Below are 24,031 nucleotides of genomic sequence, written 5' to 3'. Positions count from 1 at the left end.
ACATCTGATAGAGACTACTAGCCGCAGATCCCTTAACGTAGAATAGATACCCTAGCCACCCAAGGGGAAGGAGGGTCTGTGGGAGGAACTCTCCAGCCTGGATGTACACAGGGGCCCCAATAGGGGATGAGTCACAGGGATAGGGATAATAGCCTAGTCCCCCCAGGCAGAAGAGAGCCTTGTTATCTCTGAAGAACACCGACCCCAGAGGGGGTGCGTGATGATGACAAAAGAGGAAGCTCAACCCTCATCCAGCAGGAAGAAGCAAGGACAAGGTGAAAGGAGGTCAGTGCACCCCAAGCCCAGACAAGGAACCAGGGAGCTCCACCAGAGGCCCCAGAGGTACAGGCAACACAGAGGAGTACCGAGGAAGAAGAGCCACCCACAGATTCCAAGGAGAAGAGGCAGAAACACAGGCAAAGCCCTCCACCGGGAAAGTGAAGAGGGCAGCCGAGCCTAATGCAACTCGAAGTCAACAGACAAGACAGAACGGCACCTCAGCAAGAAAGGGAGCCTGGAGAAGAAGAACGTAATCTCACAAGATTCCCGCAGAACAAGAAGCAGGAGCACACGGCCAACTCCAAGGCCTCCGGCCACAGAACAGAAGAGCAGGCGGGTGCTGCCAGCCTCCGACAAGAGGGACAAAACTAGACGCCTAGACCACGTCGGGATCAGAACAAGGACAAGGCCAGAAACAATCCAGAACAACCCCCTAAAAGGGGGCCGCTCCGGACAGAACCGAACCTCGAAGAAGTGCGATCAGCTAGAAAATAAGAGGAGAAACAAGTAGGACGAACCAGGCCGGCAACACAGGAAAGTATCCCCTCAGAAACACCAGTCAGAGGACCAGATCAAACGTCAGACAAAGGGCAAAAACACCGCAGCACAACACCGTAAATAGCCAAGCCACGCCCAATGAAGAACCAAGGGCCGCACCAGCATAATACAGCACACCAGGAAAGGTGAGGAACCCACAAAGGGGGAGTCCACACCCTTCCAGCAAAAGACAGGGCTATACAATAGCTACGAGTACCCCACATAAGGTAGGACATGTCCAAAGAAGCATGGGAACCACTCTTAGGGAAGACAACCGCACAGCAGAGAACAAAATCATAAACCTGCGGCAGAAACCACAGAAGGCTTAGTAATCAGCCAAAAAGCACATCCTAATCCAAAAACGGGGCTGAACCAGCAGCCAACTGAAGAGAGGGGCCAACCGAAGGACCCTGAGGGCACAGTAGCCCTCACAGAAAGGGTAACAGCCACTCCAAAAACCAAATACCAGGATCAAAGTGGGATAACGCCTCCCACCTAGACCCGGAGGATCAACAAACCAATCTACTGAGCAGGAGGACGGAGCCTCGCAAGAAGACGCTGAATGGCGGAGTCTGCATGAGTATTAAAGAGAAGGACCCCGTCAAAAGGTAGGTCAACCAGACGCTCTCTAATACTTTCAGGAAAAACAGCATCACGTAGCCAAGCATGGCACGGAGAGCCACAGAAGTGGCCATAGAGCATCAGCAACATCCAAGGCCGCACGAAGAATAAACCTGCCCAACTCCCTACCATCCAACACATGGCCCTGCAGATCAGCACGGGCACCCTCATGAGAAACATGAGAAAGAAGGGACTCCACAGAGTCCCACAGGCTGGAAGTAGCCCTGGTCAACACACACCAAGTGTTAAGCGCCCATAAGGCAGCACTGGAAGAAGTGAAGACATTACGCCCCCCATGAATCTAACCACCGGTCCTCCCGAGACGGAGGAAACAACACCACAGGCAAGCACGGAAAGGCATTCCGCAGAAGAGCGCCTTGAGTAGAAGGGTGGAAGGAAAGACAGACTGGGTCGTGCGGAGCAGGACGATGGCGCGCCTGAGGCACCGAATCGCCTGTGGCTGGGTGCCCCAAGCCCCCATAAGAGAATTATGGAGCGACGCTTCAAAAGGAAGGAACAACTCCCGTCCACCAGAGCCCTGGTGGAGAACTTCAAAGAGGTTGTCTGTAGGAAATGGAGTGACAGGTTCACCCATCCTCAGAATACCAGCAACCGTGGAAATAGCCCGAACAAAGGTAACACTGGCCTCAGTAGAGCACCGCGGAGGAGAAAGCAATTCCTCCGTGGGTGAGTGCTGCAGACCGAGCCGCCCATCCCCAAGTCCAGGGGGGAGTGGGCAGCCCCAGAACAGAGGAGGATCCACAGAAGAATGGGGAACTTGAGGGGCCACAGGGGAAGGTGGAGAGGCAGGTAGAAAAGCTCGCAGCGAGCCACGGAAAGAAGGGTTCGAGGATTCAGGCCATGGGGACGGCGAGGAGCCCTCCCTGGAAGATGCCAGGGAAAAGGCAACAATACGGCGCTCTGTCTCCGGGGAGGAACACACCACTAGATGACAGACCTCTGGAGAAGAAGGGACCTCAGGAGATGAATCAAGAACCCTACGCCGACGCGGCTCCGTGGAGTCCACCATCGGCGCCTGATCGACGTCGACCGGAGTGGGTATCCGTGGCCTCAGGTCGACTTCTGCCACCACGTGCTCTCCAGGAGAATGGGGCGGGCTCGACGCCGGAACGGCGCCAAAAAGGCACTGGCTCGGCCTCAGATGGCGCCCACCGCGGAGGGAGGACAGGGCCTCGGAGACAGACTGAAGGACCTACCAGCCGGAGAGCCACGCCCTAGGGGCCGCAGCGAGAGGCGATGTTGCAGACAAAACCGGCGGATCCTTGCCTCTGAGGTAGGGGACGGACGCTGGGATGACACCGACCTGGACAAGCACGCCGACAGCAACTTCATCAGGCACTCCCGCCGTGATTTAGGCTTAAGGTGCTGGCAAGCGTTGCAACTCTCTGAGTCGTGGTGCTCACCCAGGCACCACATGCAAATCGGGTGAGGGTCCGTCGCCGACATGGGATGTGCACAGGAGGTACACTTCTTGAAGCCCGAAGGCATTTGCACACTGTTCCACTGAACGCCAAAGCGTGAAAAGAATAAAAAGCCTGAAAATAGGCCAGAACACAATCGGGATCCGCGTTGCACATGGATAAGAGAAAAAACTGACCTAGGGATGCTGTGGCAAAAAGTTTTCCAGATCCAGTCTCACGCATGGGGATAATTCTACGTTAAGGAATCTGCGGCTAGTAGTCTCTATCAGATCTCTGTGCAAGGAAGCAATCGCTACCATTAAAGCTACTTCCCCTTAAATTACCTGTACTAAACAACAATAAGTAATATGCTAAATGTTCCTATTTGTCTCAATTTATCTCAAAAAGTGCCTACAATGAGGATCTAGCTTGAAAGTACCTACAATGAGGACTTTTTACCAGTTGCTGATTGGCGACATGAGCCTGACAAAAACGGAGGGACCAGGTGCTTAATAGCATTAGAACAAAAGGATTCCCTTTCTCCAACAGTCCCATCCGCGGCTCCGTATTATTGTTTAGTACAGGTAATTTAACCTATTTCCAGACGTGAGTAAGGTGGGAATCTGTGCACCCCGTCCTGAAGAAGAAGCCCTGCTTCGAAACATGTCGACGCACAAGTGAGGTATTGTACATTAAATAAATTAATACCTCTACCACACCCCTTTTAATAATACCAGCATGGAGGCCGAATAAAGGTTTTTCTGACCTCACGTGGCAAGTATTTTTTAACACTCATACGTTCACTCACTCCTGACCCCACCACTCACACAGTACCCAACATCCTCACGCACCACACATAGAGTTAACAGTGCTCCCGCGTAGTCGCTGGTTAGTAGCACGCCGCATTCCGTAGAGGGATGCAAAGACCCCTATGATGAAGCATGGCACCAAGGGTCCTTTTGGTGTGCGAGGGGTATTTAAAGAACACAGTGTGTTCCCCACCATCGTAGGGACCATACCGAATACTTTACTGTGGATTCTCGATGTTTATGTATAATGCGGCTGGGGAGACCGAATCCACACCATCTCCACTCCCTCATTGTTTTTGTTTATATTTACATTAGTCATCACCAGCATCAATGTCCTCATACATCTCTGAAGTCACATTATCTGGATAGACTTACTAGGCCAGGTAGTAGGGTCACCTTCAGTTGCAATGATTAAATATAGTCTATTTAATTTTAAAATGTCGACATACCGCACAATTTGCATTGTCATGATCCCAAAAAAGGCACGATTATAGACCCACTGCCAGCCAACAAGATTATGCCAACTTTGTAGGGCGGTGAGGCTAGAATCAAAATGGCGTATTTTCCACCTGCATCCTCCATGGAATCAATCTCATATGATTTGGAAGGGGACTGTGTAGGACTGAACAGTTGGAGATCAGATGATAAATAATCTTTTCATCTCTAGGGCTCTGCAGATACAGTCGGTGTAGTTCAGTATCATATGTTCCTTTCTTTCAGCACTAAAAGAAAACTCTTAGTAATATTCTGGACCCAACACTAGATGGCAGGATAATGCAAAGCATGCTATCTACAACACATGCTGTGGAATCAATCTCTAGGTCTGTTTTTAGCCACAAACTTTTTATTTTACTATAATTGCATGTATAGTATATTTAAAAGGATTTTCAGCCAGCTCTCTTCATCCATTGATCTTTTGTTGAGCCATTCACATTTTGCATCTGCCCTCTACAGCATACATCAGGGGGAAATGGGTCAGCCTACTTCAGCGACTGGTTTCCTTCACTTTGAGTGACTGCATTTTTCTCTTTCACAATGAGCACATCCGCACACAAGGTACTTTCTTTCTTGCTTTTTCCTTCCTTTTTTCCATCTTTCTTTGTCTTTCCATCTTTCTTTCCATGCTTCCATCCATCTTCTTTGCTTTCCTCTGCTGCTGGAAATTTTCATGTATGTGTCATAACAGTCTAAGCGCCAGGATGCCCGTTGGGTGACAGTTAAGCGCTATAAAAGCAAGCCTATCGATACATACATACATACATACATCTTTCCTGCCTTCTTTATTTCTTTCCTCCCTTCTTTCTTTCCTTCTTACTTTCTTCATGTCTTGTTTTCTTACTTTCCTTCTTTCTTTCCTTCCATCTTTTCACTTTCTTTCTTGCTTTTTCCCTCCTTTTTTCCATCTTTCTTTGCCTTTCCATCTTTCTTTCCATGCTTCCATCCATCTTTCCTGCCTTCTTTCTTTATTTCCTCCCTTCTTTCTTTCCTTCTTAATTTATTAATTTCTTGTATTCTTACTTTCCTTCTTTCTGTCATTCTTGCTTTCTTTCTCAAAGGCAAGAGGCTGACTGCAATAGCAGAACAATTGGCTTTTTTTTTTTAGGTCTGTGTTAGTCGAGTCCTTTTGGTTTTTAATACAATTAAGTGTTTGACATAGTTATCAACTGGGGTTTTCCGTCAAACTTCATCCATTTTTGTCTGCGGTGGTGTTATTCACAATTTTTCTCAAACCCACTCAAAATGCGTCAAGGGGCAGTAAATCAGTCTGCTTCAGCCATTGGCTGACTTCACTACGAGTTACAGTATGCTGCTCTTTCACAACGTGCACATCCACACACAATGTAATTTCCTTCAGTGCCAGTGAGTAACATGGTAATATCTGCATTTTTGTGACAGAAAACATTTTTGCCATTAGTCCATTTTTTTAGACTGATGAACACCCAGCAGGTTTGCGAACAAAAAGGTTTTTGCAATAACTACAACAAAACAAGAAGTGCCAAAAGGCTGGTAGACACTGAAAGACCTGTTGGCTTTCCCAATGTTTTTTTTTTTTATCTTTGAATTACATGACCTCATCTTTTCCCTCTTTCTCTCTCCCTCTCCTTCCATCACCCTGGGTCTCTCCCCACCTCATAATCAATGTGTGCTACCCCCCCCACTACCTCAACATTCCCTGATCCCCCTCACTTAGACACTGAGCACTGCTCGGGTTCTATCTCTTTGTCTTGCTCTGGGTTTACCACTATTAGCTTTGCCAATGCTTGTAAAATGTAGCCTAAACGGAAAAGTTAATAGCTGCAGTCAGCCATGCTGGAATTGTATTTTCTATATTTCCAAAATGGCCACTACATTCCGAGTAGACACACCGTTGCTGCTACTTTGAAAGTATGGAAAGGAAAATGTACTTTACGTTATAAGTACCTGTTTGTGGCATTTAGTGCTGTAGATTCACATGCTGTGCAAATTCCTGCCATCTAGTGCTGGGCTCAGACGTGAAGCAAGTTGTTTTTCTTTGAAGAAGTCTTTTCGAGTCACGAGGTAACATGACTCCACCTAATTCTGGTGATACGCATGGACATCTGCTCTATTATTTTCCGCCCGCAGGTTGAGGATGTAGATGGAGCATAGAGATATAGAAAGATAACCATGTAAAGGAAAGATTATAGATGAAAGTTAGAGAAAATGTCTGCAACACCGAAAGGCCATCGGGGAGGGTGGGAGCATGTGAATCTACAGCACTACATGTGACAAACAGATGCTTACAAGGTAAGTAAACATTTCCGTTCATTGGGTGTAGTTGTAGATACACATGTTGTACATAGAGTACAAAGCAGTCGTCCCAAAAAGTAGTGGCAAGCCTGAGGATGTAGCAGAGACTTGGAAAAGTGTGCGTAAAACATTATGTGTAAAACAGCCTGAATATCTTTGGATTGTTGGCGTGCCAAGACATCCACACAATAATGTTTTGTGAACATGTGGGGAGTCGGCTAAATAGCTGCTTTGCAAATGTCAAGTATAGGAATATTACCCAAGAAAGCCATAGACGTTCCTTTCTTGTGGGTTAAGTGGGGTTTGGGAGGAATTGGCAAAGGGCATTTGGCATAACAAGTTTGTATACCTTTGACATTCCAGTGTGCCGTACCTGCTTTGAATAGTGCACGCCCCTTAGGCGGTGTGGAGAAAAAGGCAAAAAGCTGTTTTTTTTTTTAAGTACTCAGTTCTGTCAATACAGGAGCGCTCTTTTGACATCTAGTGTATGGAGAGCTCGCTCTGCTACCACTTGAGTATGTGGAAAGAATACTGGAACCTCCGTGGAAACATTGAGGTGGAAGCTAGACACCACCTTGGGGAGGAACTGTTTGATATCCAATTTTATTGACATTTTGTAAAACAAGGTAACCAAGATAACATTTGTATCACTGTGACATGTAAAACACTTTATTAAAAATCCAAATATTATCCCCCCATCAGCTTGGCTAAAAAAGATAAAAGGAAAGGGCCCGCCCTTGGCGCTATGAGTAATCAGTCCAATGATCCTGTCCATTTGCCCCATATTCGTTCATGCTTGTTCGGACACCCTCTTGCCTTATAAACTACTTTTTTTTGGACAGCACACCAATCAACTCCCCTACACCATTTTGAAATAAAGGGAGATTTTGAGTTTTTCCAAGCCACTGCAATGTCTCTTTTAGCAATCAACATGGCTGTTCCTAGAAACAACATGTCAGCTTGGGAGCCGTCCATTCCCTCCATCACCCCCAGAAGAAGACCACCAGGATTAAGGGGAACCTCCCACCCCAATATGCCACTCAATTTAGATGTGGTTGACGCCCAGTATTTAGATATGACCACGCAGGACCAGACCATATGAAAGAAGTCGGCTGGTTCGCCTTCACTGCGTAGACATTGCAGGGCTGGGAGGAGTCTAGCCATGTGCAATTGCACCAGTGTAAGATATGCGCAGGGAAGATAGTATATCTGTATGACGCGGTCTGGCAGATATAGTGAGTGTTCTGGGTGGCATAAGAGCGTCTCTCCAGTCTTCATCTTCTAGATGGCCCGCTCATCTTTCCCATCGATTTCTAAGAGGGTCAAGTGTGGATGGGGTATTGTTTATCAGGGATCGGTATATCCCACCCTACTCTAGGTCTCCCATGAGAATCTTGGCCTCCAGCGGGCTGAATTTGGGGAATGTCTCTTGGTTAGGGATGCGAGTGGCTATGGCGTGACGTATTTGGAGATACTTAAAGAATTGTGTAGAGTGTAAGGAGTATGCATGTTGTAAGTCCTGGAAAGAGGACAAATGTTCTCCCTTCCAGACATCTCCCAGGTAGGGGATGCCTATTAGGTCCCATGTTTGAAGGCCCGTCAGAGTCTCCACTTCTCATAGCCAAGTGCCGTGCCATAATGGAGTTTGTAGTGTAAGTCTGTTGTCCCAGTGGATGTGCCTCAATGCAGATCGCCATGCTAGGAAAGCCGTACAAGTAACTACTGACAGGGCCTGAGGGATTGGGGCTCCTTACAGCATAGCTTGGGCCTGAGAGAATCCAAGACATCCCAGTTCAAGCCGATATGTTGGATCCGACCACCCCCGTTAAACCAATCGTGGATTATCAGGGGGCGAGTGTCGAGATAGTGTAAAAAGAGATTTGTCATTCCCATTCCTCCCTCATATGTGGTCCGTTGGCAAGTCGTGAAAGTCAGACGTGCTTTTCAGCCCCCCCAAAGGAAGTTGGTAATCCTCCCATCTAGATTGCTGAACCAGCTGTGAGGGAGATGGATTGGGAGATTTTGGAGGACATTTAAGAGGCTGGGGAGAACCATCATTTTGAAGAGGGCAACTCTCCTGAGAGGGTTGAGAGGAAGTTTTTGCCATCGACGTAAGTAGTCTTTTGTGCGTCAGAGAAGTGGGCTGACATTAAGGGACTCGGACAACTCCGGGAGAAGAGCCACTCAGATACCAAGGTATTAAAAGGATAATCTACGTATGGGCATGGTTGTCTGCCAGTCGAAACATTCTCTGGAGGCATGAAGGGGCACCACCGTGGACTTGATTGGTTTAAGGCGTAAACCAGACGCTCACCTGAAGAAAAGGAGGATCTGTAGACATTTCGGCCCGGACCGGGCTGGATTAGCGAGGTACAGGAAAACATCATAAGAGTACAAGGCGATTCAGTCCTCATGAGATTCTTGCCAGCGCCAGCTTCTAGGAAGGCTACGTTCCAGGAAACGACCTGGGGAGGACAAGAGTGTAGCAGTTCAAAAGTAGGGCGCATTTGCCTAGTGAGAACATTTAGGTTCCACACAGGAGCAGGAGGCACCTGTGGTGGTATAACCCATTTGAGCCCTTCCACAAAGGCTTTAATTGCAATTATGCTGAAAAGAGAAGTGTTGACTGTTTTGTATGACAGCTGCGAATGCAGGTAAATGAAGTCAAAATAGAATTATATGCTAGTTGTGACTGTTGCAAATTCAAAAGGTGAAAGACAATGCCTTGGACTGTTGGATTCAGGGGGTTAATATTTTTAGGGAAACAAAGTACAAATTGTTTCTATTAGGCTACATAACAATCTGGTAGTAGGCCTGCGGGCCTCTTTCCGAATGGTTATGCTCTCTACAGGCAGGATTAAGTATCTAAATTCTAGGACTTCAGGTGCCAACTCGCAAGATTGAGCTGCTTGTGATAGGGATGTCTGAGGAAACCTTGATTTTGAGTGAGACGTTCCATTCTGTTGGGTAAGTTCTTGTGAGGCATTATAGAGAGGTCGAGAAGTGTGGTGAACCAGGGCTGCCTGGTCCAGGTTGGGCCTACTGGAATGAGGATCAGGTATGTTTGCTGGAGCCTCCGAACCATGAACTGACAAAGAGGAGGAAAGGCGAGGCAAATATCCTTGACCAGTTCATCCTTAGTGTATTCCCCAGGGCTTGTGGGAACCTCGGGCGAGGTTTTGTGCATTTTGCATTTTCGGTGGTGGCGAACAGGTCTGAGAGTGGGGAACCCCCAACACCGGACTTTTGGGAGTAGGACTTGGGGGTGAAGTTCATACTTGTGGACCTGTTGATCCATCCTGCTAAGCAGGTCTGCAAAGTAATTGTCCACTCCGGCTATGAGTTGTATGAGAATATGAATCTTGAGCTGTATCACCCACCACCAAATGCCCTGGGATAGGGCAGACAACCCAAAGGAGTGTGTGCAGCCCAGTTTCTGAAGCTGAAACTCATGCAGTTGTGTTGTCCAGCCAGATCAGAACTACTTTTGTGTTGGAGAAGTGGAAGGAAGGCCCTGAGGACTAACTGTATGGTCCACAAATCTAGATAAGTGATGTGTAGATCCTGTTGTTCAGGTGTCCACATACCTTGTATGGTTATGTCGTGCAAGGGCATGCCTCACCAGTCAGGGAGGTGTCCACTGTGATGGTCACTTGAGTAACTGGATCAAGAAAAGGTAGTCCCTGCAGTTGCTTGCTGACATTCTACCACTACAAAGGGCGACTACTATGGCCTCCCTGTGGTTTTGGCCCCACCATGATTCCTTAGAGACTTTTTATTGCGAAACGCGAGGCAGGCTGCGCATGAGTCTTCTTGATGATCTGGAGGCAAGCAGAGGTTACAGACAATATGAAGGGGGGTACTCAAGTACTTTGAATGACACTTGGGGAAAAAATGAAATGGAGTCCTTTCCATCATGAGACAATTCTCATGGGTCGAAGGAGATGTAAATGAGGCCTGCAAGATGAGTCCCCAAGCAGGGCATTGAAGAAAGTGTTCAACCTGCGGTGTGGAATGGAGTACATGGTAGGAGAATCCAAACACACAATTGCAACTCTTCCAGCAAGGATTGGAGCGGACCTGGCGATAACACCACGTAGCGTTGAACTGGAGCTCGAAGGGACACCTCTGAACTGGGCAGTGGAGAAAAAACAATTTAACAATGGAACCAATGCCCATGCGCATTACTAGCAATAGCCGGAGCCACAGTACCTCATGATTAAAAAGTCTTTGAAGAAAAACAACTCGCACACGTCCGAGCCCAACACTAGAAGACCGGGATATATGCACAGCATGTGTATCTATTGCTACACATCACGGACATACAGTTCTGCCATCTTAAAGCATTGTTTTCTTAATGTTCAAGTCAAGATGACCACTATGTTGCATCTGTATACAGATTAGTGGTTATCTATATTTCCAAGACGGTGCCACATTGCTTGTACAAGCAACGTGAAGGCTATATTGGAGGTATAGAAAATACAATCCCACAATGGATAGCTATCACCATTAGCTTTGCCATTGCTGGCAGAATGTTACAAGCAGTGGAAAGGAAAAGTTAGAAAATAACAAATATTGTCAAACCAAGAACAATTGTTTTATTTGCTTTGAGGTAAATTAAGGTTTCCATTATAAATGCAGGAGTATGAGTAGAAGAAAGTAAAGAAAAAAATCGGAATGGGATAAGTTACTCATGTACGACGGTAGAATTAGAGAACATTTTGGAAAATGACAAAGTGCTTTTGAAGCATTTGAATGATTTCTCTATTTAAATGATTTCTCTATTAATCTTGCATTACGTAGGGTTACTAGGCAGCTACATAGCTGCCTAGTAACCCTATGTAATGCAAGATTAATTTAGACATTGTGTGGACTTTTAACAAACAAACTTTTACACACTAGTATTTTTAAGCTTGTACTTGTAAAGAACACAGCTTAAAGTCACAGAATGCAAAGCTATATTCACAAAATGAACCAAGAAATAGATAAAAAAGTAGCCCTTTGGCAACTCCGCAAAATGCACAAGGATGGATGGATGGCAAAACACAGACATTTCTTCTTTACGAAGTTGACCATGTTACTTTTTTTTCCTGCTTTCATATGTTCTCTGCTCATTAGCTGCTTCCCATTCAATCAAAGGATTTTTCTAAGACCCATGAAATTGGTAATTTATGTATTTCATTGTCTTGCTTCTAGAGCAATTACTTTTGGAATTTTTAAGCAAAAGGGATAGAAAAAAGCCATCATTCTTTCGAATATTTTCACTACCAAACTTGTCCATCAGCCTTTGTCTCAGCCTCTGTTTACCTATCCGTAAAGGCAACAGATCCCATGCAATAAATCTTTAAAACAGGTTAAAAATGCAAGACACTGAGGTGCTCTGAAATCGAGGACCTGCTGCAGACTGAACGCATTATAAGCATCAGACACATTATACAGATAAATGTCTGCCATGAAATAGTTACTTTACAAAATGTAATCTTTACCAGCACCACCAACAAAAAGAACAAGAATCATATTATTGTAAAGAAAAGGCTAAACTTCAATAGTCATGCATGACATTGTCTTTCTGTGTTGATTATTTACCAAATAAAAAGCTGCAATTGCACATTGGGCACCCAAGTGTCTTATTTCCTTTATCTCTCAAAGGATTTGGCAAGAATGAATATTGCAATTTGAAAAACACTAGCTAATAAGGATGTACAGTCAAGAGACACAAAAATAAAATTAAAACTCACAGAAACCTGTCTGAAAGGAAACACAAAGTGTGATCTGCTTCTAAAGAACCGCTCGGCGACTCTCCTACAAACTGAAATTATGAATTTAACATTTGCATTCGATCCTGGTTATTTTCAGTTTTCAAAGCTGGGGAGTACTCACAGAACCAATATGTCCCATGGTGTACACAACCCTAAAAATGTCTAACAAGGCATTACAATATTCCTCCCTGACAAAGGAAACATGTTAAGAACATAAATCTACAGAAGACCCCATGATGGAAAAATTTAATTGTTATTCCCCACATGTCTCACCTTTTTAAAATGTGTTGCAGACTGCACCTTGCGGACCGGCTGCATGAGAGCATCCCGTACAATTATACTAATATCAGCACCAGAATAGCCATCCGTCTTTCTTGCCAGCTCCCGAATGTCAACTTCATTTAGGCAGTGTGGCGTGTTTCCTAAGTGCAGTCGAAACACCTGAGCTCTGGCGGCTTCCTCCGGCAGTGGGATGTAAATTCTTTTTTCAAACCTATTAGGATGGCATGAATTAGAAAAGTTAATCATCTATATAGCAAACTGGATACGCATGTTTCCGTCCCACTCCCCCACCCACTGTTACCAACTCTTTGCAATGCCCAGCAGTTTGTGGCAGGATTGGAACTCCTGCCATACTAGTTTAGAAAATGGCGGACTCTTGAATATACCCAGCCCAGATCTGGCCTTAGTCTGTGCTTCTCGCCCCATGCTTTCAAATACTGATAACTGGCTGAAAACTCATATTGGGAGTAGTGCATTTCAGTTGGCAGCTAAGCACCCTTAACAAAAAACAGTATATATGACTCAGTGCTGGTCACCCAGAATTAGCAATTTATCCCCCCTCTTGTGGCCAGAGCTCTTCTGCTTCCAATCCTAGTAAACACGCCAGCCTACAAACGATGGTAGAAACTAAACGGATATTCATCCTTGGAGTTACTCGATTTTTAAACATCCCTCGAAGAAAGCCTTGCATTCACGTTGTATTACAGTTCAAATCATGTAGTAGACTAAGGGTGTCATATACCTCACTTGTGGGACAGGAAGGTCTTGGCCTCCTGAGGCCATATTAAGGTATGTCCACTGCGTTGGAAGAGAATTTTAATCAAAACTGCAGTAAACACCGAGGAGCACTTTCAGCAAAAATGCCTGCCCGGTGAGCCACCATATCACATTAGCCAATTTGGCAATGTTTTTGTATTTTAGACACAAACCTCCATGGAGTGAGGGTGTTTTTTTTTTTTTTTTAAACCCAAAAGTACAATTGCCCATGTTGGCCTCAAGTAACATATCTTGCGTGGCAGTCCCAGGAAAAAAAATATGAACGTCAGAAGGCCTAAATATGGCAGGTTCATATGCTATTCCTTAGCCTGCAGCTCTTTGGTGGATGGGTTAACAACCGAAGCATTCTGACGGTGCAGCGAGTGGATGCTTCGCTGTTGGAAACAAGTGGTTTCCTGACTCAAAATGAGGCATGGGATCATGGGTTCCGAGGTAGAGGGAAAACGCTGATGTACTGGAATTCTCCTTTTCTGCCACATCCTAAATGACCCCTATGATTTTAAACCCTTCACATGTGTGATTTTCCAACTATATAACCCTACAACAGACTAAAGGACTATACAGATTACCATTCTACGAATTACACCGCCAGTCATTCAATTACAGTTAATGAAAGTCCAGACACTGAAGACCTGTAACAGGTATGAAAAGGTAAAGTATGTTCCTATTAGAAAAGAGGACATCTAAAGTGAGGGAGGTTAATAGTGCAAAGATATACTGAAAGCTTCATCCAAAGGGAGGAGGGAAAACACACACTTGTCATCTCCAACCTGAAGGAGTAATGCCTAAATCTGGAAGAGTGGAACCTGTTTTGAGCTCACCTCCTCCTAATGGCTGAGTCCAGTACCCAAGGGATATTTGTGGCTCCAAGAACGAGAATTCCATCATTGTTATTGCCAACACCTGTACGTGAACAACAACAAAAAAGGATCAGAATAGGTAGACTGTTATCATATGTAAGGCAACAGCTGTGTAGCCCAGCAAAAAAGAAACATGCAACCTTTACCACAGCACATGACTGGGCCACTGTTTACCATGAACCAGTGTTTCCCGAATTTTTGTTGGGTCACTAAAAGTCCAGGCAATAAATAAAGAGGGCTTTCAATTCTCTATTTATGGTATCACATTTGGTGCGCTTCACAGACAGGGGTCAAAAATCAGGCTAGGCCTTCTGCTGTTAACTTTTTAACAAGGAGACTGGTGTTTGCAAACTCCTCTCATTTTGTAGTCAGAGAAAAAAAATAGGGTGAATTATGGGACAATCTTGCTGGGGTAAATGAAGTGTAAATGGAAAGCCAGAGGATGTCATTTGTTTCTAACACACAACAAAATGTAAATACCTGCAAATGAACGGTACTTATTCAGCAGTTACAAAAGCAAAATAAAGCACATTTTGATGTGTAATTCTAAAGTGCGATTGTAGGAAGCTGGCTCTTTATATAATATACCAAAAAGAGGTATAGTGTGTAAAGAGTCCAGGTATCCCTTACTAGTGGACAGGGCTTGCTATAACAATATTAAGGTGCTCTTTTTCTGCTAGTGTGGTCGAGCAGCCTTAGGCTTATCAAGGAAGAGTGTTAGACATGTGTTATATACTCACACTCAATAATCAATACACACACACTCAATAAGGAGATCCACAACAAGTTAGAAAAATAGCATGTATTTTTATATCATTTTTAGCACCAAGAACTTAATTATTGGGTAAGTGGTTTTTAAAATAGCAGTTCTGAAGAAAACAGGTAAGTATATTTGTATTTTGTCTAATGCTGTAATGTTATCCTATAGGGAAAAAAACATTCTGCAGAAAGGTACTTAGCAGCGACTTACAGGACCAATCTTCTGGAGTTAAGGTAAGTACAGGGCAAGGTCAAATGGAGCACCAACAGGTCACCTCAGGAGGCTCTGGGGCGTCCAGTTGCAGAGGTGCATTTCGACATTGGGTGTCCAGTTGGTTTCAATGGGAAACAGTCCTAGGACAAAGAGGCTGCACGTAGAGACTGGGGAGCTAGTACAGCTGAACCAACTCAGGCATGTAGCAACACCTTCAGTCCACTCCTCCTAGGGCTGGGGGGTTCAGGTGCAGTGGTGTCTTGAGCTGTCAGATTTTCACTGCAAGAGACACTCGCGGTAGAGAGGGCCTGCACAAAGAGGCTGCTGGCAGTGACTGGGATTCCAGTCAAGGCAAACCCAAGGTGGGGTTCGACTTTGGAGGGTCGCAGAACCTAGCTGCCACCATTGGCCCACTTTGACTCAGGCTTGGGGGCATAGGTGCAGTGGTTCTTTCAGATTTTTGGCAATCCGGAGTCCTCCCAGTTCTTCTTGGTCCACTCCACACTCCACACTCCACATCAAAGGCGGCAGAGGCCTGTGAAGCTTCCTGCCTAAATATGTGGATTACTGAGCCATCCTGTTTGGAGGAAGTGAAAACACCTCCGGCCAGAGCCGGCAAAGCTTCTGCCCTCAGAGAGCGTAGGCTCTCACCTGCAGGGGGTCATAAACCTGTCTGTGGTGGCAGGCTGGTTTACACCAGTCAGGCAGCGCACTAGAGGCTGGTAGGTTTTCAGGAGGCACCTCTAAGGTGCCCCCTGGATGCATGTATTTATAAATCTGCCACTGGAATCAGTGTGGGTATTAATACAAGGTGTTTGATACCAAACACTATAGACTTCAGTGAACCCATCATGTAGCTGGGGAACTTGTTTTTACCAGTGTCCAGCACATGTACTTAAAATGGCTTCCCTGTTCACTTGTGACATCTAAGAATTGGCTTAGACATCACAGGGAAATATCTGCACATTCGTATATATTCACACAAGTAGTATAGCGCACCCTGCCCTAGGGCTGTAAGCCCTGCTGTAGAGGTGACTTACCTATACTGCATGAAGTGTCTGTAGGCATGGCACACAGGGATGTGTGTCATGTCGTGTTTTCACTTTTATCTGCACCAAGACATGCAACATAACTTGGCAGGCAGTCTGCATGAATTAGGTGAGGGGTCCCTTAGGGTGGCACATACAAGCTGCAGCCCTTAGTGTCCCTCTTGAGTACTCATGCCCTGGATAGCCCTGGTCCCATTTACTAGGGATTTTTTAGGGGTGCTAAAGGTATGGCCAATTGGGGGAACAATTGTGCAGTTTTAGGAAATGAGAGATCTGACTCTGGCGTCCTGGATAGCAGGAACCCAGTGCGTTTTATTGTCAAAACTGCATTAAATACCAGGCAACACATGAAGGGCGACTATGTAAACAAGCATTGGAAATTTAACCAGTCTCACATTTGTTTGATTTGGAGCTATTGGAATTGTAAATAGCAATGTCTTTTACCTATGTGTTATGGAGTGTTTGTATGTGGTGTGTAATGAAATTATGTGGGTTGGATGGGATTAGTTAGTTGTGTAATTGTGTAGTGTAGAATTATGTGGTTGGAGTAGATTTGTTCTATGAAATTATGTTGCATGGTGTGTTGTGGAATTATGTGGATAGTAATTATGTGGTATTGGGTGTACTTGAATTATGTGGAGTGGGATTGTGTGTTATGGAGTGTAATTATGTGGAATGGTATTTTGTGTTGTGGAGTGGTATGTAGTGGAGTTTAATTATGTGGTGACCTGTTGAATTTTGTGACACGATGAGTAATTGTGTGGTGTGGTGTGGTTTGGTGTTGAATCATGTAGTGTGGTTTAGAAATGTGGGGAGTTTAATTATGTAGATCGATATTTGTGGCATTGAGTGTATTAGAATTATGTGGAGTGGATTTGTTTGTCGTGGAGTGGCATGTAGTGGAGTGGAATTTTGTGGTGTTAAATTTCGTACCATAATGTGGAATTGTGTATTGTGAATTGGATATATATGATGTCTAGTGGAATTGTATTGTGTAGTTGAATTGTGTGGTTTGGTGTGGAATTGTGTGGTGTAGAATAGAATTGTGTGGAGTTAAATTGTGTGGCATGGAACTGTGTGGCGTTGAGTGAAATTATGTTGAGTGTAGTTATGTGATATGGTGTGGAGTGTATGTGGATTGTTATGTGGCAGTGTACTTATGTGGGGTGTATGTATGTGGTATTGAGTGGAGTTGAATTGTGTTGTTGAGTGGTGTTATGTAGAGTGTAAATATGTTGCATGGTGTTATACCGTGGTCTGGTTGAATCATGGTTGTAGTATTACGCTGCTGGCAACCAAGTCAATACCTATAATAAACTGATCAAGAATGCGGATTGCGGTACTGGTCGCCATCCAGAGTTAAAAGACAGTTATATGAACATACAGCAAATTATGAAAAGAACAAATGGCAAAATAAATGCTAGAGCATTGATATTCTGTGTGAAAGTAGGTGATTTTTCACGGTATTGCTCTATTTTCAAAGAAAAACAGATGGCTGCCAGTCGTATGGTAAGTGAAACAAATCACGTGCATCAAATCTCAGCACATGATTTATCACTCAAAAATCACCTTTAAATATATTTTGGAAATGCAACCATTTTCCTCCAAACATCAGCTTACAAGCTCTGAAAATATACACATTTTCATTTATGGATAATTAATTTTGCCTTACATATATTAAGTTAAACAAACAGTTCCAATTTGCATTCACTTTAATTCACCATCATTATAATTAAAGCAACACTACTTAACCATATAATTTTCCTTAAAAATCATCATCTCACTAACAAGGCTTTGCACCTCCCTTAAGTCTTGTAAGCCTTCAAAATGCGTTCTGAATAAAGGGCCCGCAAAGCATTATGGGGCGAGCTTCCGTAGTGCAGTGAATATTATATTATTGGCTCCCCGCTTAGCCAGGGAGAGCCCAGTAGAGTTTTCCTTGCCTTTTATTTTCCTTTCTGCGGCCTTGCGGCATGTTTCCCTTTTTAAATGGGCCCACAAAAAAGCATTTGTTTGTCAAGTTGACAAAGAAATGCTTTTTTTGTAAAAGCGCCCCATGACACGCTTTCACTTTAATGTTGACCGCGCCGTTTCTTTACACTGAGCCGCATCTAGGATGGAAATGGAGGTGGGGGACATGGCGGCCACGAGGTAAACGGCCACGGGCTGCCGAGGAGTAGAACGCTGGCAGGCGTGTGATCCCCTCCCCCGACACACATGAATGTGAAGAAAGCGTACCTGCTGTGCTTGTAGCTCTTGGTGTGGGTCCTCAGGTGTGATTTTGGCCAGTCCATGTCCTGAGGCGAGGAGAGTGATCGCGGCATGGGAGAGAGCTGCGGTGCAGCTACGACGCAGCTAGGAAGCGCGAGCTCGTACCTACGTGGCAGAGCCAGCACTAGCGCAAGCTGGCTGGAGGAAGGAGAGGGCTGTGTGCACGCCACTTCAGACGGCAGTAACCGTGCTGCAGGGTCCCAGCGTGTGAGTGAGGGCTGGGGAGGAGACAGAGGAGACCAGCGGGTGCAACGGCCCACACCTATGGAGAAGATCTCATGGGCCCCAGAGAAAGTAGGCAGCTCCACTGAAAAGATTTCTAGGTATATCCTGTGTACACGGGGGATTGTAAAGTCCATAGGGGTTTGTTCTGGGCTAGAATGACCCATAGTCACTGTGGCGCCTAGCGACAAGAGCACCTGTAAGGTGGGAGGTTGGGGCAGGGTCCACCCCAACAAAGCTGGGGAGAACTGGGAAGCCCACAAAGAAATCTGGGAAGAGTCTGCGTGAAAGGGGAAAAATAATCTCACTCCTCCAGGTAAAGGTCACCCCTCCCTCAAAACGTTTTACAAACTATTAACTCAACCAGCAATACAGAGGGAGGAGGGTGGAAAGAAGTAAGTGCATCCCAGAGGGGGACTGGAATGGAAAAAGTAAATCCCAAGTAGGTAGCTGACAAAGACGTCCCGTTTGTGGGCAGCAAGAGTGTAGAAGCAGGCAGTGGGCCTGGAGCCAATATCAGCAGTACCTTTCAGATATCAACTCAGAATACCTTTAGTGTGTTGGCAGTAGGAGATGAGGCAATTTCTACAGGGAAACAACATCAAGATCCTCAACAGGTAGCTGAGACAAGGGGTGGGAACAACGGACACTTGGAAGCCCCTCTGGCCTCCATCCTTCTAGATCTGAAAGAGGAAATAAAAAACAGGTTCAGGGTATCGGAGGCTTTTCAAGCTGACATACAAGCTTCGTGTGCTGCATTAGTACAAAATTTGGAAGAAGGAGCTGTTCGGAACGGCGCACTGGAGGAATAGGTAGGCTTGATGAAGAAAGACATCATCAAAAATGTTGCTTGACTGGGTGCAAACTCCAAAGAAAACCTAGTACTCAAGGAGGACTTGGAAAGGATCGAGAATCTTCAAGAAGGAATAACTTGAGGTTTTTGAATATCCCGGAAGCCAAAGAGGGGACTAACATCAAGGCATTTACAATGAAGCTGTTAAAGGATTCTACTCTGAAAGAGAGGACAGGCATTAATTTGGAACATGAGATACAACGTGTGCACCGGGAGCCCTGTAAAAAACATCCAAAGACAGAAGCCGAGAAAGTTTCTTGTGAATTTCATTCATATTCTGTTAAGGAGTTTATATTTACTGCAACCCAGAGGAATGACCCGTATATAGCCGATAACTACTCCTCCTTCATTAGGTTGGATGTTTGCTGCGCAACCGACCAGAAGCAGTGGGAGCTGGGCAAAAGAATGGAGGAGTTGAATAGGCTTAGGACGAAGGCCCAATTGAAATTTCCTGCGATGCTCAGTGTTATGTGGAACAACCAAATGCGCAACTATCGGACAGTGGAGGAAGCAGACTCTTTGATTGAGACTATGAAAAAGGGCAGAGCATCATGAGGAGATATCTCTGAATGGAATAGCAAGCACATTGGAGGGATGGGGTGGCTCACTGCAATAAGTATACTGAAAGTACTTCTCCTTCACCGGGTAGCCACACAAGCACCATGCCGGATAGTCAAGGGAGGTTGAGGGGGTAAAGAGGGAAGGGGTAGGGGGGTCTAGGGCACTGGGTGGAGAGCAGTGGGAAACAAACAAAAAAATATAAGTCTTCAATATCACCTAGGTACATTATCGCAACTGACCAATTCAGGTTATTAGATGATATGAAGATCTCTGAATTTTTTAATGATGGGGGCGGGGGGATAGAGCACTACACATCCTAACATGGAATGTAAATGGTCTTAGATCTAAGAGTAGGTAGAGATTGGTGATGAGATACCTGGAGGACAGTAAAGTCCATGTAGTTATACAAAAAACAAACCTAACAGCGAGCAAAAGTAGAGGCCTCTACACTAAATGTAGAAGGGTTGAAAGTTATGCAGCCTCGGATCAAGTAGAATATTGTAAGGGAGTCACGATCCTGATCAAGAGGGGAGTGGGGGTTGAACTGGTTTCCTCCAAAACTGATCATTCAGGGAGGTGGGTCCTAGCAACTCTTAAATGCTCTGGCATGGATTTTATTTGTACCGGCTTTTATGGTCCAAATGTAGATGACCCCCAGCACACAGTGAATTTGGAGTGGAACCTAGTCAGGGTTACTACCCCTATAATTATTGGGGGCGACTTTAATACCCTTTTGGGCCCAATTCTGGATAGCTCCACTAGTAAGAGTGGAGCTCAAGCCCCGAGGACAAGGCAGGCTCTCAAGCACATGTTGCACGATATGGACTTAGTAATGTATGGAGGTATCTAAAGGAGCAAAAGCGTGGTTACACTTTCCGCAGCATAAAATATAATCACTTTTGAGGTTAGATTATATACTAGTTAATTTCTAAGTATACGCAAGCTAAGAAAGGGAACCTTTTTATTACTTTTATTGATTTGATTTCAGCCTTCGACTGTGTTGACCATAATCAGTTATGGTCCACACTTGAGGACCTGGGCATGGAACTTTCAATTCTTAATTTTATTAAGGAATTATACAGAGACGCTGGGGCGAGTGTGCGCTTTGGACAACGAGGGGAGTGCTCGTCAAGATTTTCCATCAAGAGGGGGGTGAGACAGGGGTGCATTTTAGCGCCCCTACTCTTCTCCCTCTATATTATTTCTATTGACGACCACCTTAAGGGCTTCCAGTATGATTACCCCTCAGTCCGGGGTAACCCCAGTCCCCATCCTCCTGTATGCGGACGACGCTGCCATCATGTCGCAAACCAGGTTGGGCCTACAGAGGGCTGTCTCAAAGTTTACACTTTTTATGAGGGAAAAGGGACTTAAGGTTAATATATCAAAAACCTTTTCCATGTCCTGTGGCCGTGGAACAAAGAAAACACCCTGTCCCATTTTCCTCGAGGGTAGAAGGGTAGAGTCAACAGACCAATTCCCCTATCTTGGGATTTCGTTGGACAGGAAGTGCTCCTGGCATACTGCAATTAAAGCTAGAAAATTAGCATTTTCTAGGGCGATTGGAGCATTGCAGAATTTTGCGGCCAAAATTGGGGGTAGACCCGTTAAGGAGTTGATTTTAATTTATAAGGCTAAATGTGTATCTACGGCCATCTATGGCTCAGGTATCTGGGGGATTGACACATCTACCTCAATTCAGCAATCTGAAAATTGCTTCCTCAGATACCTTCTGGGGGTCCCTAAATCCTCAGCTAGCTATCTTACACATATAGAATTGGGTCTCCCCTATATCTCCGACACTATAAAGATTGAGCCTATCCTATTATGGCACAAGCTCTGGGTTACTCCCGAGACAGCCTTTAATCGCAATATAATTTCTGATTGCCTAAACCTTGATGGGATAAGGCAAATTAAATGGCTGTCTTATGTGGAAAGAATGCTGACCGAGATTGGTCATCCCGAGTTTTTTAAGAATCCACCTAGCATGGAAATGATGCCTAGGAAAGCCCTGAGAAAACTTGCAATGGACTACCTGGTGAATCAGAGATGGTCTGCGGAAACACTGAAACATTCTGTTTTAGCTCATCAGCAGATCACCTCAGAACCAGGACTTCAATTGTACCTTGCAAGTCATCTTAGCTGCTATATTAGAATGCGCCTTTCAAGGTTTAGACTGGGATCTTTTTATCGCTTAATTACTTTCCCAGTCTGTAACGACTGGTCGAGAGATTTACCGCCCTGCCCCTGTGACGATCTCGCCCTCCAAACTAATATGCATAGTATTTTATTTTGTAAATTTTATGAGGTTCCAAGAAGGATCCTACTCAAACCAATTTTTAAGAAGTGGGGCCTCTGGTCTTGCAGAAACGCTTTCCTTAGACTGCAACGACTAGAAATTAAGGAAGTGGTCCACACCCTAGCAACATTTTTGAAACTTTTGGTAAAGTTTAGGAACTCGATGTAACATATGACACATGTTTAGGTATCTTAGATCTTTTTTAACTCATTGATTTTAATGTACATGATTTCTGTTTGTATGTTGTTTTTATGGTTATTTTTTGTTTTTAATGCACTTGGCACTTTGAGATTATACCTCTCCTTTTGTAATTTATGGTCTATTCGTCATGGCAATGTAATTGGCACTTTGTGATATGTATTTGTTTTTAAGACTGTATGCTTTTATGATATTAATTTGAATATCGAAATAAAGCTTCTTTGAACTACTAGTGGAGTGGATAGAGCTTTGGCTGGGAAAATAAAAGAGGTTATACTATTTCCTCGGCATATCTCAGACCATGCTGCAGTTTGTGTCTCATTAAAGGGGGGCAGGGCAAGCCATAATGCGAGATGGACATTAAAAAGGTCTATCCTACAAGACTCCGAGATCGTTATGTGTTTTTAAAAAAAAGACACTGAGCTGCATCTAAAAAGGGGGCGGCAGCCATTTTTAAATACAAAAAAAAGAAAGTGATGGGAGGGAGCTTGTCCTGCCTGCTACAGGAGAAAACCATTTACCCAAAAGTGGATAGATATAGTATTTTACAGATGGGAACGTATACACTTTGTTTCACCAGCATTATTTAAAAAAAAACACAACTTACTTAAAAATACAATTACCCCTTAGAACTCAATCCATCAATCAATAAAACTTTATTCAGCTTTTGTAATAAAAAACCATAAAAGTCAGAAATTCATCACCAATGCCCATAAAAATTACAAAAGTCAACAATACTACACCATACACATAAAATTGACAATAAAATGGGTTAAGAAGTGTACATGTTTACTCCATATCCCGTTCTCAACCGCCCCTGGTAATTAATCACATGTTGCTCTGAGCCTGTGGTACCCATAGTACAGGCCACCAGCGGCCCGGCAGGCCTTCATTGGCGGCCCACGGACCTTGCCTTGCCGTTTCTACGTTTCCAGTGAGGCCAGCAGTAAACAGAAGATGACCGCAGGAGCATACATAGTGAATACGTATTAAATACGCATTCACTGCGTATGCTCATGCGGCCATCTTCGGTGGTAGTGAATACGTAGTAAATACGTTTTCACTACATATGCTCCTGCGGACATCTTCTGTGTTTACTGCTGGCTTCTGTAACATCATACACGGCAACGTCTGAAAGCTTCCTAAAAGGCCCTTTAAAAGTCAGCTGTAAGTGCTTTCACAGCTGACTTTTAAAGGGCCTTTTGGGAAGCTTCCTGTTTCGTGTTGCTGACAATGTACTCTTCTCCCGCAGCAGCTTCATCTTCGAATCACTATCCCTGAACATTAGATGTAAGCACATTCAGAATTTCGGACAGACAGAGAGAGAGACAGAGGGAGAGACAGGGAGAGAGAGACAGACAGGCAGAGAGAGACAGAGAAAGAGACAGACAGGCAGAGAGAGAGACAGAGAGACAGACATAGAGACAGAGACAGACAGACAGACAGATGTGTGCATGCCGGGTCTCGTGGCTCAGTGGACTAATGCGTTCG

The 24,031-nt window shown here is 44.8% G+C and overlaps 1 protein-coding gene across 2 annotated transcripts in view; it reads right to left on the bottom strand.

The window, feature by feature from the left end:
* The window catches only part of VPS4A (vacuolar protein sorting 4 homolog A), a 187,110-nt gene that overhangs the window by 75,678 nt on the left and 87,401 nt on the right, over positions 1-24,031 (bottom strand). For both annotated transcript variants that reach the window (XM_078670988.1, XM_078670989.1), the window contains exons 8-9: positions 14,076-14,157; positions 12,469-12,688 (exon numbers count right to left, since the gene is read on the bottom strand). In XM_078670988.1, the coding sequence (XP_078527114.1) occupies positions 12,469-12,688; positions 14,076-14,157 (302 nt within the window). The remainder of the gene's footprint in view (positions 1-12,468; positions 12,689-14,075; positions 14,158-24,031) is intronic.

This window comes from Lissotriton helveticus, chromosome 12 (assembly GCF_964261635.1).
Source record: "Lissotriton helveticus chromosome 12, aLisHel1.1, whole genome shotgun sequence".
NCBI classification, from domain to species: Eukaryota; Metazoa; Chordata; class Amphibia; order Caudata; family Salamandridae; genus Lissotriton; species Lissotriton helveticus.
The sequence above is the reverse complement of the archived record's forward strand: the minus strand, read 5'-3'. Positions and strand labels throughout refer to the sequence as shown.